This window comes from Sinohyriopsis cumingii, chromosome 19, assembly GCF_028554795.1.
Source record: "Sinohyriopsis cumingii isolate HCF-2022 chromosome 19, ASM2855479v2, whole genome shotgun sequence".
Classification (NCBI taxonomy): Eukaryota; Metazoa; Mollusca; class Bivalvia; order Unionida; family Unionidae; genus Sinohyriopsis; species Sinohyriopsis cumingii.
Window position 1 is genome coordinate 61,325,349 of NC_142979.1, and position 19,736 is coordinate 61,345,084.

Genomic DNA, 19,736 nt, shown 5'->3' on the forward strand with positions numbered 1-19,736 from the left:
TCCTAAGAGAACTTCTAGCCGTGATACATCATTGATGATATTATCAGGGCAGGGAATAAAATCACCTCCCAAACCATCGCCGAATGTATCCGGGTCAGGCGATGGTTGTCTTCGTGGTCGAAATCGCTGCTTCGTTGGTGTTGAAATACCCCTTTTCGCTTCATTAACTTGCTCAACAAACTCATCATATTCGCGCTTATATTTTTTGCTGATCTGTGAAATATCTTTATACTCACGAAATATCCTCGCGTTCCACTCGTGTTCTGGAGTGTTATAAAATTCTGGCTTTAGAATCTGATGACGTAGTTGATATCCCGTCACAGCGACCGCAACAGGATCGGCTATAACTTGTGTGTAACCATCCTGAGTAAAATATCTAGTTTTTAATTTTGGTTTAGATAAATCCTCGACAATATTTTTAACATCTTCGATTTCAGCACGTGTTTTGTTAGCAAACTCCATTGCTTCGCTGATCTGTTTTGGTAATCCCGCAATAACTTGCTGTGATGCTGTTGTGGCTTCAGCGATCTTTTTGGTTGGCTCAGTGATTGGTTTAAATAATTCTTCTGCACCTGTTGCAAATTCAGTTTGTGCTTGCTGCCGTGCTTGTAATTTTTGTCTTACACTATCTCGCACAGGAATAACTTTTTTTTATTGCTTCTAGTCGCTCTCGAGCTAGTCTAGCGGAATGTGCTTCTCCGACGTTGGCCATTATTGTTAACTTAAATTTTTAATTCACAGCAGAAATCCTAGAATATTTACATTTTGAGCAGCAGAGAGACTGAGCCCCCAAGTGTTTCGTCGACCACTCCCTGGGTCAAGAAGTATTTTTATAGTTAGTTATTTTTCATGAAATAACTTCTTTGGTCAGCAGAGAAGGCTTATTTATCATAGTTTTCTGAATAGAGGGTTTAATTTGTGAAATAAAGACCTTCTATCAAGAGTGTTTTCGATAGAGGGTTCTGTTGGAACGAATAGTTGGTGGGCTCAGTCTCTCTGCTGCTATATGTATTGTAAACTAGTTTTCGCTTGTTCTAGATAGGACAATATTATAAATAGGTGTAACAAGATAAGCGTGTTGGATTTCGGATTTACAATAGAACACTTTTGATGGTGATACAAATACAATGTTTATTGATGAATGACTCAAATGAAAAAAAAAAGAATTATGATTAATACATACGTGTATAAGATCCAAATATTGGATAAATTAACACAATCCGCACGAACCTAATGTGACATATGTGAATACAAGTAAATGACCTTACACAGTACAATGACAGGTTAATGATTCACAGTAATTTCACACGACAAAAAGAATGATGTGTTTTACTCAAATAGTAAACACGTACTTTACTCATATAGTAAAATGACATATTCACTCAAATAGTGAAAAATGAGGTACTTCAATAAAATAGTAAAATGATGAAACGATGGGACAGACATCATACAAAATATCTTTACAGTCCCAAAACACTGGGTATAATAAGCCCCAAAATTAGCCCACGGCTAAAAGATTACATGTTTGGAGTTACACGAAACACTCCGTCACTAGCATACTTGGCTACCAGTCACACGGGTCAATCAAGCAGTCAGCATTACATGTAGTCACCGACCATCATTCAGTTCCTTGTTCAATCAAGCAATCAGCGACCACCAATCAGTCAGCAACGCCCGATCATCTGCTACTCAACCAGCAACACACTGTTCAATCAGCTGCACGGCCGCCGTTCAACCAGCTGCGTTGTTAGCTCCATCATCAGCTCCACAGCCGCTATCGCCCACACCACATTCGTCATGGTCGACTTCTATGGTCAGCTCTATAAATGGTACTGTTACGTATATCTGATTTAATATATATTTATTTTAATTTAATATGTTTGTTTGTCAGTTTTAATTTTTTTTTTATTGTTCTTACATGCTGTTGTAATGTAAATTTATTCACTGGAGATGATATTTTTTAGAAAATTGGTTGACCTGAATCATTCTTTTCATAAACACCAGGTGTTGGCCTCGGTGTTGACCTTGATTCAAAATTAGTAAACACAGTTCTATTTTATTTTAGAATGATTAGTTGTTGTCAAGGTCATGATGGGGCTTTGGGTTTAAGATGTAAACAAGTTTTTATTTTTTATTTCTTAGAGAAAAGTATTGGTTTTCGTCAGGGTCATTTTTGGTGTACGTGACACAAACACGATCACCTGTCCCCCTCCCCCTTTGATTTCACATTTCTGGTTTTTCCCTAACTACGCATTTGTTAGTTTTAATAGAGATGTGTAGAGAGAGATTTCTCACTTTTGGGTTTTTCACACTGATGTCAAGTTAACTTGTTGTAGCCAGATCTTGAGCTATAATTTTCTTCAGATCATTTGGATTTCAAAATGATTAATTTCTTTATGCTCTGGAAATATTTTGAGGAGTGCTCACACAAAAAGTTTGGAAAGACATTGCTTAGAAATTTAATTTGGATTTCCAATACCGGAGAGCCATTATTTGTATTTCTACAAGGAACTGTAGATAAGCACAATACTGACTACAGCATACGTCATCGTTATCCATCTTGGATTTTCCATCAGGATTCGAACTTGAAATTATTAGAACATTTGTTACTAGGCCGTTTGCAAAATAATTCGTGGATTATTCTTAGATTATTTTTGGATTTGATTCTTGAAACCGTAAGTTCTTTTTTTTCGTTTTTGCAGATTTTTTTCTAGAAAAATAAATTATTTGTTAAATTTTGAAAAGCTTGTTGTTTTCACTCTTTCTGTGTTATAGTTTATTCGAGCATAAACACGTGACAGTACCCCGTCAACCCTGACCACTATGGTCAGCTCCACAACTACCACGGTCAGCTCTGATCACTATGGTCACCTCTGATCAGCTGAAAATAAATCTAACACCGCGTACTTTGAATGACATGGGCATATACAATAACACGTAATGACATGATATACGGTAAGCTATACAAATTACATTATCGGCACAACATTACAAAGCAATAAACAGGTTCAGAAGCGCGCCTAACTGTGTCCGATAAGAATGCTATGGTACTAAACATTTCTTAATAAAAAGAAAATTTATTGCTAATATAGCTGTCCTGTTAAGTCACATACAAGACTAGAAAACATTTGTATTATACTACGCAAGCCGGAGTTACATAGAAAATATACAAAAGTAAACGTGGTAGTACAGTAATTATAACTCATAAAATACATAAGAAATTAAGCAATAACTAACATACCTCTACAGCTGAAGATGTGCAAGTCCTTAAGTAGACTGCTAATTGATAAGACGTTCCGTAATGTAAAGATTTCATCCTATGGTGAGGCATTTATACAAAGACAACGTAGCCCTACATCGTCTGTGCGCTTGATGAATAACGGTTTGTCCCATCGAAAGCACTTCGCATGTGCGTCATAGGATGAATCGAACTCACTGCTTTGAAATATTGTACAATATAAAAAAATCACCCTCGGTTATTGTTGTACACAAATAACGAAACCGGAGTACATGTATTTGATAAATAAAGGGATTTATACAATTCCGTGACAATAGGTACATGTATTCATGCATCTCTCTCTCTCTCTCTCCCTCTCTCTCTCTCTACTCAAATTATTTGAATTATAAACATCTTGCGATTGATTCCTATGCTGCTTCCGAGTGCAGATATAATTGCAAATTTTCATGCTAGCATACATTTCTGTTCTTAATTACTTTTAACTTAAAGATTGAAAGCTAACAGTTTAAGTCGTAAAAGTCACCTAAATCTTCTTATAGTGTGGTAAATTTCTATCCAGCAATTTAGGGGGGATATAGAGTTACAGGCACACACAGAATATCAGAAAATGCAGAAACTACACCGTTGGGACAATACTATAATCTCTGAATAAATCATTCGTGGTTTGTCTTTGGTTTGCACGCACTAAAGACGGTAGTCAGCACTAACACGATTGATTTGATTTAAATCTGCAAACTATATTACAGAACACTTATCAAGACAGTAAGGTAATATGCAGATCCCGGAAAACATAGAACAATTCAATATAAAGGTAAAAACACAAAATCTAGTTTTATTTCGTACATGCGTTTCCCCTACTGGGCCTCGAATATCTATGCTTGCGCCATTTCAAGACCTGGTTTTCAAGTTGGGCAAACAGATCAATAGTAAATGTTAATTTAAGGCAGAACGATAGGACGGTAAGTTGAAACCGCTTTGTTGTGGCACTATCAGTAAATCAACAGAATATAACAGTGTGTCGTGACAAGGACAGAGTGCTGTGAAGTGAAATACGTATTCGATGTTCTTTCGCGAGTGAGGGAAGGTTTTGGACTAGGTGATACATGTATCAAAAGATTAAACGACTTTATCAGACGTTCACAAGTGAATAACTTTATTAATGTACAGTTAGTTTGGAACATGTACATGTATGAATGTTATGGAAAGTTGGCAAGACATTTACACGGACGGGTGAGTATTATTAGAAACAGTTGGAGCACTATAGTTACTGATCAGTTGATAAGTATTGTAATCATTCTGTCCCATCACACACACTTTAAGCGATTGATTGAACAAACACATGTGTGTGTACGTGTATGAGTGAGTGAATGTGTGTGTGTGTGTGTCTGGTCAATCGTTAAAGAGACGAATCATTAATTTATAACAAAGGAGATTAAATGATTTATATATAATAATTTTTACACAATGATGCATACATAATGCCCATTTTGAATTTGAACAATAATAAGTAAACAAATTAAACTTTGTTATAATAGAAAAACAAATATCAATGAAAAGGTTTTGGAAATTTTTAAAATTTAACATTTAGTCTTTTGTAAAATTGAAGAATCTGAAGGATACAAAAAATTAAAATAGTCGTGATTAGTAAAGTAATGTTTAGAGCAAATTTTTATAGACAAAATGAATGGTATTGATAAAACGAAACGAACTAACAGCATATCTAAACTGAAAATTGAGTTTTATTTTATGACCCATCTGTTGAATTTGTTCATGCGATGTCTTTAGAAGTGACAAATCAATTGAATGCTACACACACATACACACGCACGCGCACAGAAACACAAAGGACGAGGACACCAGCAGTGCTAACAAAAACAATCAAGTACAACTTTCAAGTAAATCTACATTTTAACCAAACAATGTTCCTTCATTAGCGTGTTCCATTTGTAATACCTATATATCTACAAACCTATCAGTCCTATCTATCGTGAAAAATCACAAGTGGGGAGACTACCGAGTCTTAGCAGGTGAAATAAGAAAAATGAAAGTCAATTTTGGTGATGTAAAGTCGACATGAAATAAGGATACGTGGCACGTATATCTTTGATTCGTATTTGATTTCCATTAACCTCTAAACCTTCTAGTATGTCTTCTGATACGCTAACTGAAACTGATGTGGACTGCACACATTAGCTTATATGTAAAATTTACATCTTACAATTAGTCGCGTGCGAATACTTTTAAAAACCTAATTCAGAAAACACATCTTGGGCGGAGAAATCTCCTTCTGTCTTGAAGAATTACCGTGGTATAAAATGACAAAAATAAGATTGACTCTCAAAATCTTTTAAAGGAAATTATGTAGATCTATGCAAGTGGGCTTAATCCACCAAATAAGTTGAATGTAAAGCATGTGGCAGAAAAACTTAAATCGCTGTTTCAATTGAATTCGCCATACATATTTATCAAAGAAGCTCAAAAGATATTACATGCGCTTTCAGAGACATCTATGAAACACACTGATAAATTGATTAATGTAATGATCTTGGAACTGGAACGGAATAAATTAGGTCAAGCTTATGAGCAGAAAAAATTGATCGAATATTGTGTCCAAAAAAATTGGAGTCCCTGAGGTTGAGTAAATCACCCGCTACATCGGATGCGAACGAGGATTCTTAACATAATGAATCCTCTGATGATATTAGAAGTGAATGTTTTAGCTGTAATGATGAAGATATCCCAGAGCACACCAATGAAACAAATGATTTTTGGTATTATTATAGCAATGGAATCTAAACTCACCAATCTACAGTATATGTATGAAATATAGTAGAACGACGTAGAAGAGGAACGTCGCAAGCACCTAGTGTTTTCAACGGTACCGGCTGTGAAATCATTTTCTGAGTAAGTGCAACAGTCATTTGCGAAATCGCATTGGCTGGTTCCAATTGTGCTTGTAATTTCATTATGCAGCGCTGCAATGACTAACGGAAGAGGTGCTGCCCATTCGTGAGGCCGCTCTGCGGTCCGAGATTGCTCTGCACTACGAGATCTAATTAATAAATCGTGTGCATATTGATGTCCAAATAATAGTTCTGCAAGTGTGTGATTAAATGGTTCCTCAATAGCTTGTTCACGATATATATTCACATGTCCAACACTAACTAGCACACGGTGTTTTGACATTTTGACAACTGCGCAGCAACAGATCCGATATGTCTTTTTTATATTTTTTTAACAGGATCTACTTGTAACACAGCCGTGGCTATATTAGTGGCCGATTGCATGTGTTTGAGTGCTTCTGCGACACTTGCTGAATTCTTTTATATCAACGGCCCCGCTTCTTTATATCTGCTAGTAACATCGAAAATAAATAACACGTACTCTGCATGTGTACAATCGACCTTGTCGATCACGTACGGGTCAGTGGCATAATGTGATCAGCCCGATGAACTCATTAGGTGTTTGGACACTAAACCAACAACGTGAAAGTTTTATTTGTATCGGTAGGTAAATTTTTCAAAGCGTTTTTGACCAATCGTTCTCGAGCGACCTCCATGAGTGACCTTTTCCGCGCTTGCTAAGTTTTTCACACCGCCTTCACCTCTTCAATACCCACACGGGTTATAATATATTTTCGATAATGCAAGGACGTCCTGAAGGAAAGATATTAAGATAAGTGTGTATCGGGATAATCTATAACACTACTACTACTACTACTAAAGACAATAAAAACAAAAATGTAATTTCTTGGGTAGATATTAGCACAAATTTGCGTCGGATGCAAAACTGATGCCTGGCAGTAATTAAGACCGCAAAGGGAAGGTTAGATTGTTTCGTTTAGGCCAAACTCACAGTAAGCTTTCAACTGTAGTATCATTATAAGCGTGCGTTCTATGTCTGTCCACCGCAGGTTAGATTCTGTCGGTAACATCTCGATGTCAGTTCGAATCGTAGTGTTTGGTTTGCGACTTTCGTGCTGATTTTGTTGCGAATATGGATTTTGTGATTATTCATTCGCTTTCTGAAATCAATGGTTTTGTCAAATGTATTGAATGGTACATTTCTGACATGTCTGAAGACAGATTGGCTAGACATCCTAACTTCTGATTGATCGTGTAGTTAACACCTGTTGTCGAACGTTAGAAAGGTTTGGTATCGTGCATATGTTTGCAAATTAGGCAATGCTTGCCTTGACAACTGTATATTCCCGTAGTCTTGTTTGAAGCTATCCTGGTGGTTACCGAACGGTCTTTGAGAAGTTTAGGTATACTTGTGGAAACGTCTTGAGACGTTCTGACGATTCAACATGGTATCAGTGCTTGCCTTTGATCTGTTGTAGGTTTCGGGCATCTGGGTGGAAAGTTAGTATGACGGCGACAAGCTTGTTGGTTTTCTTAGTTCTATATTTCAGGATGATTACTCTGTCGAGAAGTCTAGTTTTGTTAATAGCTTTCTTAATGTAGCTCCTTTTGTTTCCTCTCATTCTAAGGAGCCCCTTTAGCTACCCGAGTCTCTTTTCAAAGGTGGCAGGAGTAGAACATACGCTTCAAATAGTTTTCTTGCTTTTCAGAAAAAGTGTTGATAATAGCTGAATATATATATATATATATATATATATATATATATATATATATATATATATATATATATATATATATATATATGCCTGAGATCAAATCCTTCAGAAGTTCTAACTGCACGATCAATCAGAAGTAAGGATGTCGAGTCAATAATACAATTTATCTTCTGACATGCAAGAACTGTGCCGTTCAATACATTGGCGAAACGTTTGATTTCAGAAAGCGAATCCATAATCACAAAAGACACATTTGCAAATAAAATCAATTATTAGCATTATTGTTGCTGATGTTGTCAATTATCAAGATACACAATTATTGTAACATCTTCCATTCAAAACCTCTTTGCATAACTCCGCCGGGATATAATTTCTGGCATATATATTTCGCCACGCTTTGTCTTGTTCTTTGTTCCCAGCTTAGAATGAAGTCAAAACATACTGCCTGATTCGTTAATGTGAGAGACACAAGAACCCGCTGATCTATTATTTCTGCACAACTATGTATGGTTAAATCTCTGGCCTTAACTTACCCCTAATGATTCTGGTGTGTAGGGGTCCAGAATTGTTCGTAGATTGTGTGTTACGTGCTTTTTTTATTTATGTTTTATTCTCTCCCCTGGCGAAGTGCTTCCTTAGCAAGAAACGTCGGGAAACAGTTTTTATTGTGCTCCATTATCACTTGTTTTGTCTATATACATTCAGCTAATATAACCACATTATCTGAAAATATGAAAATTAATTATGCGCCAGACGAGATATTGATCAGAAACAATGCTAAAAATGGAGATATAATACAAAGTATGAAGAACTAAGTTCTATTAATAACAATAATTTCTACTGCGAATCTCTCGGTCCGTGAATATTGAATATCTTTTCCTATACACGTCTCTATGACACAAAGAATAGAAATTGATAATGATTCCTTAGTGCCATGATATATTGAGTATAATAGTAACTCAGAGCTTTCCTCTTCGTGTGTTTCAGAACATTTAATGTAACCAATGGCAAGCTCAAATGATCCTACGATGGGACTTCACGATGACATATTTTACACTACAGTTGAAGTTCGTGTGGAATCATATCCAAGAATCAAGCACTTTCAATCTGAGCTGCAGGACCTGTTTCCTAGATTCAAGAGCATTTACGGTAAGTATATATCTAATCTGTATGTATGTGTGTGTCAAGCATTAGAGTTTGATTTTAATTAATGTTTTCTACTCTGCAACAAGTAAGATCTGAAATGTGTCGAGCTTATATTGAACTTTGTTTTTGTCACTTGACCTAACTGATATTAGATTGATAAATACTGGAATATTAGGAGACTGTTGGAGACTGATGTGAATTAAGTATATAATTACGTAGAACGACCTGGAATCATATTGATGCAGACCTACAATTAAAGACAAATGTCATACAAACTTTGATGAAAATATTTACCACAGGTTTCAGGTGGTTGCAATGGTTTGGGTTTGAAAACTGAAACGTCTTACATAATAAGGATAGTGATATTTTGTATAAAACTGAATCATTACATTCAGTGTAGGGTCGATAGATACAGACGATCAAACACACACAGACAGAGACACACACACACACACACACACACACATATATATATATATATATATATATATATATATATATATATATATATATAAACTCTAATTCAGACAATTCCAATACCTAAATGAAATCTTGCAACGTTGATTGTTTTATTATAGACAATTACTTATTAACTTAAGAATACCTCCTGCAAATTTGAATCAGAAATTCACAAATGAGAGATTTTTAGATCTATATATATAATATATTGTCATTGCAGTGAGGAAGTAAATGGCATTTGGAAAAGTAGTTACAAATATTACTGTCTTGTCCAGTTTCTTGTCAATATTAAAATTTTGGGTTCGAGTCTCGGATTCGGCCAATGTCGTTATGTGAGAAAGCTTGTCAGTAGCTTCCCGTGGGTCTGTGGTTCTTTCTTGGGTTTTCCTGGGTTCTTTCTCCACCATTTATACTGGCCGCCATGTATAGCGTATCCTGTGCTGAAAATGGCGCTAAACCCAACAACAACATTCTTTCCATTTCTACATTTAAATAACGATTGTATAATTTATTCCTTCACTGATTCATACAAACTACGTGTAGCATATCTAATATTATGGCTTTGTGTAGAAGTGAATTTGTCACAGTTTTATGCACTGTTATAACCTCAAAATTCCCGAATTTATTGTCATAAGTGTGGGCAATTAGAGAAACAACTAATCATTTATTTATGCTGGAGGTCGCCGGTTCAAACCCAGGCCGAGTTATGCCAAAGACTTATAAAACTGATTTCTAGCAGTTGCCTCGCTTGGCGCTCAGCATGAAGAGGTTAGTATTGGGACTGGTCGGCCTGATATCAGGATAACGTGACTGGGTCGGACATGATGCCTCATCTCTGCGGCATGGTGTCCCAGTACTAGACATCACTATAAAATGTCACACTGCAGACATCGTAGATATATGACTGAAAAATTGTTAAAGCTATGCTTACAATCGAAAGCACACACACACACACACACACACACACACACACACACATGCATAATATGAAACTTTGTTTTTAGGTTCTTGTGCAGATACGTGCTCGTTTCCAACAATAACATAAAACATCGTGCATCTTTCTTTTTCCTCAAAATAAATGATAACTATACATTATAATTTGCAACAATTTTCTTTTTATAAATGTATTCTTGAATTGTCGCATTATCATTTACAATTAAATCTTTCCAATTTGTGTCAAGTACGTTACTACTGACATATATTTTGAAATGTTCCTTTCAGTTCATAACTAGTTTCTAATTCATCAGGAGAACAGAAGGCACCATGGCATGTAACTATATCATTAATGTTATCGTAGCCCTTCTCGTAAATATATTGTATATATAACAGTTGTGGTTGTGACCCTACCACATTCAAATTCACATTGTTGAAAATAAAATCTCTTCAATGGAATGAGTTTTTTTTTTTCTAAATGAATTCGTGCCATGGTTCTAGAACTGATTTATTTAGATGGCCTTACTCTATGTGCAGTTTCTATACACCCTTTATCCACTGTCACTCCTTGTTGAGTTCCCGACTTTTTGATGACGTTTTCCTGAAGTTTTGTTTCTGTCATCCACTCTGTATATCCAGACATTCTTATCTGTGGAATAACACTCGACCTCTTCCACGTTTTCTATATTATGTTTGCTTGATGCGTGTTGCTCTTGTATCTTTACAGATTTTTCAACGTTTTATATTTCCAGCCTTTTCATTTGCGATCTTGCCTTATAGTTTACAATTTGTAGTTGAACACATCTCTCGGTTTTTCAGCATCTTTACTAATCTTTTAATATCTGGTAATAGCCCCTATTTAAGCTCCTTATTCACTTCTAGCAGTGACGTTTTTAGTTTCTATTTCACTATTTGTTCTTCTTCAGATAATCGTAAAATACCGCATGGGCCATTTTGACTTAAACATTTTATAACGGGAATATGGTTTGGCATCAATTACAGCCTTTCTGTATTTATCGTGGTTGTTTTCTGATTTTGTTTCAGCCCGTAATTGCGATTTCATAAACTGGCGAATATAAGTCTTCATACAAATCTTAGTTCCTTTTATTCAAGTTCTCATCAGCTTTATTCTCAGAAATGCTGTCTTTTGGTTTTGGTTTATTCGTTTTTGGAGACATAGCTCATGTACAAATAGTGTTTAAGCATGGCCATAAGAAGCACATATGTATGTCTGTGTCATGTCACGTTAACAACATGTACATGCATTTGGAGAGGCTGTCTATAACAAGAGTACATGACCAATGCAGTAATAATGCGCAGCGAAGAAGGTGTACATTAACCCCAGTACTCCTATGTTGTGAACTAATCACCCATGGACTCTTTTGAATATACCCCACTGAATCACGTCTGGCCACACTCAAACATTGCCCAGGTCTTGGAAGCCATTTTGCTTTTTCTTGTAAGAAGGTGTCCCTGATCCCACAATATTATAGAATCTCACAGCTAAAACTGCCTAAATTCAGTACGATACCTGTCCTTTATGTCTACATAATCTTGGTATCTCAAACGTCCTTAAATCCAACAGCAATTTAGAACTTTATAGTACTGACCTTCTATCAAGTCTCTCACCACCTTTGACTAATTTTAGTGCTCAGAGGCCATGAAAATAAGCATGGCGAATAGTGAATAGGTATTGCCAGTATCCTTGATCCATCTACCTACCTTAGTCCAAAATGTTTCTTGTGCGTCTCATTGTATGTCTGTATGCTTGCAGACCGTTGTGAGTTGTGTTATCTTTAATGTTGAAATAAAGATTCGAAAAGTTAATTATATATACTATTCAATCCATATTTACGTTTCGTTGCAGAACAATTGCCAGAGAGTCTAAAACTGTCAGTTATTAAGTTGCATTCACTTACCCATATCATGCATCAAGTGACAAATTCCAGCGTCACGCTGTTCCTGTTTGGCCCAACACATACCAAAATCCCTAGAATGGATTTATTAAAGAAAGGTAAACCCCAGAGAATTGGGACTCACCAGTTCGAAGAAATGCATCCTTTTGGTGAAAATGAGAAGAATTACAAGTTGGCAGTGGCAATATGTACGCTAAGAATGATGGATACAAAGAAGGTACCACTTCACGTTTAAGAACAGTCTGTGATTTTTTTTTTATTTTAACACACGATCACCTGCAAAGTTTAAAGTTCACAGACCGTCCATTATACTGTTCCAATTTGCTTTACCTCTTTTATCAGACGCCGCAAGGTTTCCTATTTTAGGGTTTCATTTTTTACTGTCGCGTGTTACTTGTGCGTATATCGTATTTAGATTACTTAAACCTGGAACAGAACTGAAAAAGGTCATACGTAAACTACGTTTCTTAATACTCCCCTGCACTCAGACCTTTCCTTTTAACATTTTGGCATGACTTATGGAATTATATGCTTTCTTATCAGACGCAGCAGTCAACGCAGATTGCTTGCTTTTCTATGAAAAATGTATGTTCTATTCCAAGCCGCTATCTCTAGCAAAAATACATGTTAATTTTCATCGCTTAAGAGTAAAACGTGTTAATTTGTTTTCTAGGGAAGGGATAGACTGATAAAAGCGAGAGACTACCTCGGAGCAGAAAATATAATATTCTTTTTAGATAAAACGTATGAATGCAACAAGGACTTGGTTGTCAATAATTTAGAACTATTGAAGGATTTCCTCAAGCAAACAAAGGAGAACATGAAAGTTGTCTATGAGAGTAAACAAGAAATGATTCCCAATGACATTAGCACCCATATGGAGCATAAGTTTATCAGCGCCTTCCAGTCACTCAATATGTTCTTACTGGAAATTACCACGAAAAGAGGTCGCACTTATGGGTTTGATTTTGGAGATAAACACACAGGTGGGCGATTTTATAGATATATTAAAGGGCATTTTGGGAATATTTTAACAGTATTAGACACGCTGGTTACTGCAAGAGGCGAATTTGCAGAAGAGAAACTGGCAACAGCAATAGTTTCTTTTACAAAAACAGTGCTAATTCGAGAGATAGCCAGAACGTACGAAATGCAAGATGTAAAAGTATTTGAATACTGGCAGAAAGAAAACTACAACGAAAGTTGGATAGTTCGTTTACAGCAACATCTTCGTACAGTTCCTTTGGTTCAGAAATTTGATAAATTCATCAAACAGCCTAATGATGAGTCAGTTAAAAGTGACTTACAAAACCTTTACACATTAGATGATGCGAAGACAATTGGCAAGGAAGTGACAAAGGTCTTAATGGGAAGCTTCCTTGAAGTGGGGACCAAAATGAAGAACATCAGAATGAATTTAGATTTTCTTAAACAACTCAGAAAGGAGGTTTTGAGACTGTTGGAAGAAACTATCAGCGGAGAGACATATGACGAGCGTATTCCTAATTTGGGGAACTGGAGAAAAGAAATACAAGGGTTTGTTTTGTGTTTGTCTTTTGAGGCTCTTGTATAGTTTATTATGTTCTTAAGCTAAACAGTTATGTTTCAATTATATTGAATTCGAAGGAACAAATAACCATTCAACCTCATTCCGATGCTCCCCTTGAGTATGGTGCTCGGTTGTTTTATTTAGCTAAACACGAGTAATGCTGATCTCTAGTCATGGTTTAACATAGTAGTTAAATGTTTAATCTAGTACAATATGAGAAACATTTTCTGATAGTATTGATTGAAGGAGACATTTCGAGAATGAAAACAAGCTTGATTCTGTATAAAGTGCAAAGAATTACTTGTTAGTGAGAAACGCTTGGAAATATTTCAGATATAATAAAAGTGAATCTGTTTCTAAAGGCAATCGAACTTCAGATATGAGAGAGAAACAATATTAGTAATAAGATGTTGCAATTTACTTTAAGGTGTCAAGAATGAAAGTCCTTGACATAAAAGTGTTATAGGCACGATCTTGTACAACTCTAAAAAGATCTAAAAACTAAAATGTTAAACACCAAAAATATATGAAGAAGTAAATTTAAATGGAAAAGAAAATTACGTATCAGTACTGAAAGCTGACATGAAGTAATTTGGAAATGGAAACATAGGTGGATTGAATTATGTCGCTGAAACATTTTATTTTTCTTCCAGGATTCGGGAAGTTGAAGCTGTCAGTCTTGTTTTCGGGAAACTTGTTGTATTTCTGAAAAATCCGAATTCTATAGACAGGGAAAAAGAGGTTCGTAAGAAGATAAAAAGGTCCCTCAGAGATTATCCAAGTGAAGTTGTTCTTGAAAGTGGCTCCAACACTTTCTTTTCGGGAAGACATAGGGCTGGAAACATTTCAGAAATAACCATGGGTAATGCGTTTCTTAGTGGTTGCGGAAGTCGAGGAACGATCGGCCTTTTCATGCATGAAGATGAGTCTGAGAATAGAGACCTTCATTTCGTCACGAGCAGTCACGCTGTTTTAGGTTCGAATGTAGTAAAAACAATTGACCCTCGACCAGTTCATCTTGGCACTACGAGACACTCGTTGCTGGATGAAGACGGTAGTTTCTTTGATATTGCGGCCATTCGGATTGAACGAAATATACAAAATCGTTGTAATATCTTCTTTCAAGATAACAATGAAATTTGTGAGTGCAAAATACTTGATATGGACGAAATAAGTGCTCTGAGAGAAGGAATGCACGTATACAAACGAGGTTCTGCGACTGGTGAAACTAAAGGATGTATCATCTCAGAGGAGTTCATAAAAGTTGGTTTAGAAAAGCACCATTTTCTTGTCGGTCTACCGGTTGGGGTGAATGAAGCAACACGCAGCATAGGATTTGCCAAAGAGGGTGATAGTGGGGCTGTGTTGTACACTAAAACACCAGACGGAGAAGTTCACTATTTTGCTATGCTGATGGGAAAATATAACCCAAGAATAACAGAAGAGAACGTTAATTCAGTGTTCATTAATCTGATAAATAAGATGGGTTCTCCAATTATGACCATCTGTCTTCGAGAAGGATTAGACAAAATTGAACAAAAATTCAACTTCCGATTAACCTTACCAACAATATAATTGTAAAGATAATGTCGGATTCATAGCTACAGTTGATGATGTCAGTTTGAGAAAAATGGTAAAATTATATCAAGACAAATGTCATTTATTTATTGTTTGCCGTAGACGTAAATTAGAAACATTTGCGTAAAATCAGTACAGTGGAGATATAAGCCCCCTTCCTACCCTAAGAATGAAAATGCGTGGAACATCGAAATGCAATTAAAGCGATTGCATTCCATGGGGCTGATTAGTTTGCCAAGAAATACTCTATATCTTACTGCCCATTGGAATGATCTTGCAGAATTTACATTAACTGAAAAGCGCGCATAGAACAGTTTCAGACTAAAACCCATAAACATAAGAGAGAAGTAATATCTGGTAAGAAAGTTACTATTTTATGCAGTGTTGCCATTGTAGAATGGTATTTAAGAAACTAAGTTTTAATATCTTTAAACTTTCACGAGTTATTGAAAAACAATGACAAATGTGATCTGGTCATTATTAATTTTAAACAATATTAATTCTGTTAAAGATGGTGGTACCGGATTCTTCGCTTTTTATCTTGCAAATATTTTCTTTTATTTTTTTACAATATTTTGTTTTGTTTTATTGATTTGGTTAAGTTAGATACATAAATAAACGAAAATATTGTTAATCTGCATATATTTAATGTATGCATATGTAAGTAGATACAAGCATTACAGAAATAAACATGTGCATACACACATCATACACACTTGTGAATTACATAATCACTAAATAACTGTCAGTACTGCATTAATCTTTTCCACCGTCCTCTTATTTTGTCAGAAATTCCTAAGGAGTACAAGTATGTAGAATATAATTCAAGTGTTTATAGAATTGTATTTATTCTCTGCATGCGTCATCACAACCCCTTTTTGCACCACACCAGATGACCTGGGTTTTGTCAAAGTTCACCACAATCCAGAACAGCAGAGGAAGCTGTCTAGAAGCAGTGTTGAGGGAATTGTCAAAGTCAGCTAATAGGAGAGGTGTCTCATCAGCATATTGACTTATCAGACATTCAGAGTTATTAATATTTTTACTATTTATGTCTTGATTGTTTATTTTGTAGACCAACACTTGAAAACTCTAGAGCTATTATGAATTTATGTGGCGTAATAGGAAGTCACTCTATCTGATCCCACGCTGTATAGGGAAAAACTGAAAGCAGTGTCCATTATTTAGCACATAGCTTGATTTATCATGATAAAATGCTTGAAACCATTTCAAGATAGACCAAAACAGAACAATTTTAAAGACCTTTCTGTAAAAGAACATTCTATTGGGTCCAAGACGTTTTCGAAATTAACAAGAACTAAAAGTGCTGTTTTTTCAATTAAATCAAAAGTGAAGCATGTAGAGTCACCGATATATCGACCCTTCACTTAGTATCAGAGGTAAAGCCTGAATTATTCTGCGAGCAATATATGATGATGAAATGTTTTAAATCTACATTCAAGAGAGTGATGAGTCGGCAATTTTTAGATAATTTTGAGATTTTCCTTCTGGAGGAATACATGGGATAATTCTTTACTCTTGTGTAACTCAAAGACTATTATCGTCGTATTCATAATTTTGTGCTCTAACTAAAAATGGCCCAAGAAAAAATTTTGAACTCGGCAGTAAAACCACCTAAGCTAGGTGACTTGGCCTTGTTCATGCTTTTCAGTGCGTATAGACGTTTTGCAGTGATACTTTGCGAATAAAGAGACATTTTAGCGTAAAAAAGTTATTAACAGAGTTATCGATTATGGATTTCTAGTGGAATAAAGTTTCTTTTTTAAAATAAGGGTCTTCTCTTTAATTAAAATGCTCTTCAGATCTGTAATTCATTTCCATCATCTAGGATAAGCGTCGGTAACAATTCTTTAGTGTAATGCTTTCCTTAAGATTACTAACGAATTTTAAGCTTGTCTGCAGATGCAGTTTCCATCCTATGTTTGCTCTTAAGATCACGCACTTAAAAATTTCTTCCCAGAGAGTTTTCGAATTTGCTTTCCATATTGCAATCTCATCGACATTACCTTCAGGATTGTGATTATCATATACACGTTTCAGTTTATAATCAACCTCTCTCCCCCCTGATGCTTAAATCTTTTTTAAAAAGGAGGAGCAATAGAGTTTTTCCGCGCATCAATAGCTTTAAAGTTTCCCCAAACAATTGATTGTTTATATTTATAAATATTGAATCATGACTGGTATTACCATTATTCGTTTTATATTGATCAGTAGTAACACACATGCAATCTTTAAGGATGTTTACAAATTTAGGGTCACTTAAAAGGCTATTGTTAAATTAATTTCCTCGTTATCTTATTTGGTCACTAAATTCACGGGTCATAGAATGATAGGATTTGTAGCAGATGTTAATATTAGACCTTCACAGATATATTTTAAGGTCGGATGATACAATGTAACCTAGCCTAGCCTTTATTTTAAAGGGTCTCTCCAGCCATATCTTCTGAGGGTGGGGTTCTTCTCCTACCTGACGTCCATAAGGTCAAATGTTTCCATCACTGAATGCATTTGTTTATGTGTCTTCTTCTTCTTATTACTTACGTACTTAATTGTATCTATAGCAAAGTCCAGTGGTACATTCCAATCTCCTCCAATTATTATTAACAAATTGTCTAATTTTTATATATGTGCAAAGATTTATTTTAGAAACTGTCTGAATTGTCTTCATTTGGTCCATAAATTGCTGTTAATATTAGCTTTCGATCATTTATAATAAGATCTAAATTAATGTAATTACTCTTCGGGATTCTTTATTTTTTTTTTCAATATTTCATATTGGAATGTAGTTTTGAACAATATGACCAATCACCTGCTGATGTTTGAATGGGAGCCAAGCTTTGCTTCAGAACCAATTCACCTTTCCAGTGGCAATGTATATTTCTTTTAGAATGAGTATTTATTGATAGGGTTATATTATGTTTGTCCTTGCATCATGAGAAAATATCTTTCGTTCTAATATTGTCTGTAAACAGTCATGGATTGATTAATTGATTGATTGATTGATTGATTGATGGTGATGATTACACGAGAACCGCTGGTTCAACAATAATGTTTGTCAAAGGTACAACTAATAATTCAGATCGTAGGCAAATAAAATTAACTAAACATGTTACGTATTTGAAAAATAATGTCCTATCACGAAATAAAGATCGACTTTACTGAAAATCAGCTTGCCAAAAAAATCAATAAAAAAGAAACGCAATCAAAAGAATTGTGATGTCACAATAAAACTTTCTCATGCAAAATTAACTAGAAATGTCCCCGTGGGGTTGACTCAAACACTGCTCGTTCTGCTCAATGTGGCAAAATAAAACAACACCTTAGTGATATTTAAATTATCCACGTCAGAGGTGGCACAGATGCAAAAGACTGGTGGAATACATCCGTTCCTTTCAGCGGTTCCAGCATTGTTGGAAGCAGCGGCTCCAGCGGTTTTAGAGGCTGAAGCGTTAAGAGGTGTCGGAACTGCATCAAGAATGGCATTCAAAAAGGCGGTTGGGAGCCGTATAAAAAGGACGAAGCCTTCGATTGCTAGCAACGAGTCGTCGAATACCATCGAGCAGAAGTCTTCGAACACACGATCGCAGAAGATCACGCCATTGACCCGTCCATTGACCAATCTTGATTTACTCGCGATAGCAAAATCGATGAAACATTTTCGTGGAGTTTTTATGCGAGATGAACTTGTGTCATTGATGCAACGCACACGAGAAACTGCCATCGCCAATCTGGATTCACTAACAAGCGCTAGTACGCGCTGGTCGCGTACCTGGTAACATGTCAACATTGACTCGTATGGACGTACACCACCAGTTGATGATGATAATTATTTATTCAAGCACGGGGAGAAACTATTGTTTCATTCGACTCATATGTGATCATCATTCTATTGAAGCCTCACCGACACCGCAAGCGCTTATTGATTTCACTTTAAAATACATTGTAATATTATACAACAATGGCTATTAACATTTACGGACGTTACTCAGCTGGAAGACACGGTGTTATTGTAGAGTCGATTTGCCTCCAAGTTTACTAGTCGTGTTGTTGTTGGTGTCACAACTAGGCTTGTGATTTTTGAAGATTAAACTGGCAAACTGAAAATGTCTAACGTGGGCATTCAATATATTATTGTCAAGTTGAAAGGCGCTGTCGCAAAGAACCTGACTGAAGTCATTGAAAATAGTGGAGTACGAGACGGCAGTGTGTCGGTTGTATTTATCTAGGTTTATGTTGATGATGCTAATGTTGCAATAAGACATTACTTCCAAAGCAAAATCGCACATGTGCCCGCATCACCACTCGTAGTAACTTCAC

The 19,736-nt window shown here is 35.7% G+C and overlaps 1 protein-coding gene across 3 annotated transcripts in view; it reads left to right on the forward strand.

Annotated features, from left to right (window-relative positions):
- The window catches only part of LOC149775808 (uncharacterized), a 39,785-nt gene extending 23,943 nt beyond the window's left edge, over nt 1–15,842 (forward strand). Inside the window, exons 1-5 of one of the 3 annotated variants that reach the window (XM_089943616.1) lie at nt 1,585–1,829; nt 8,805–8,966; nt 12,223–12,488; nt 12,945–13,807; nt 14,474–15,842. In XM_089943616.1, coding sequence (XP_089799742.1) covers nt 8,822–8,966; nt 12,223–12,488; nt 12,945–13,807; nt 14,474–15,395 — 2,196 coding nt within the window. In that variant the 5' untranslated portion in view covers nt 1,585–1,829; nt 8,805–8,821 and the 3' untranslated portion in view covers nt 15,396–15,842. Of the gene's footprint in view, nt 1–1,584; nt 1,830–4,257; nt 4,469–8,804; nt 8,967–12,222; nt 12,489–12,944; nt 13,808–14,473 lie in introns of those variants that run through there. The other 2 variants (XM_089943615.1, XM_089943614.1) reach the window with 2 other exon arrangements.
- The last annotated feature ends 3,894 nt before the right edge of the window (nt 15,843–19,736 follow it).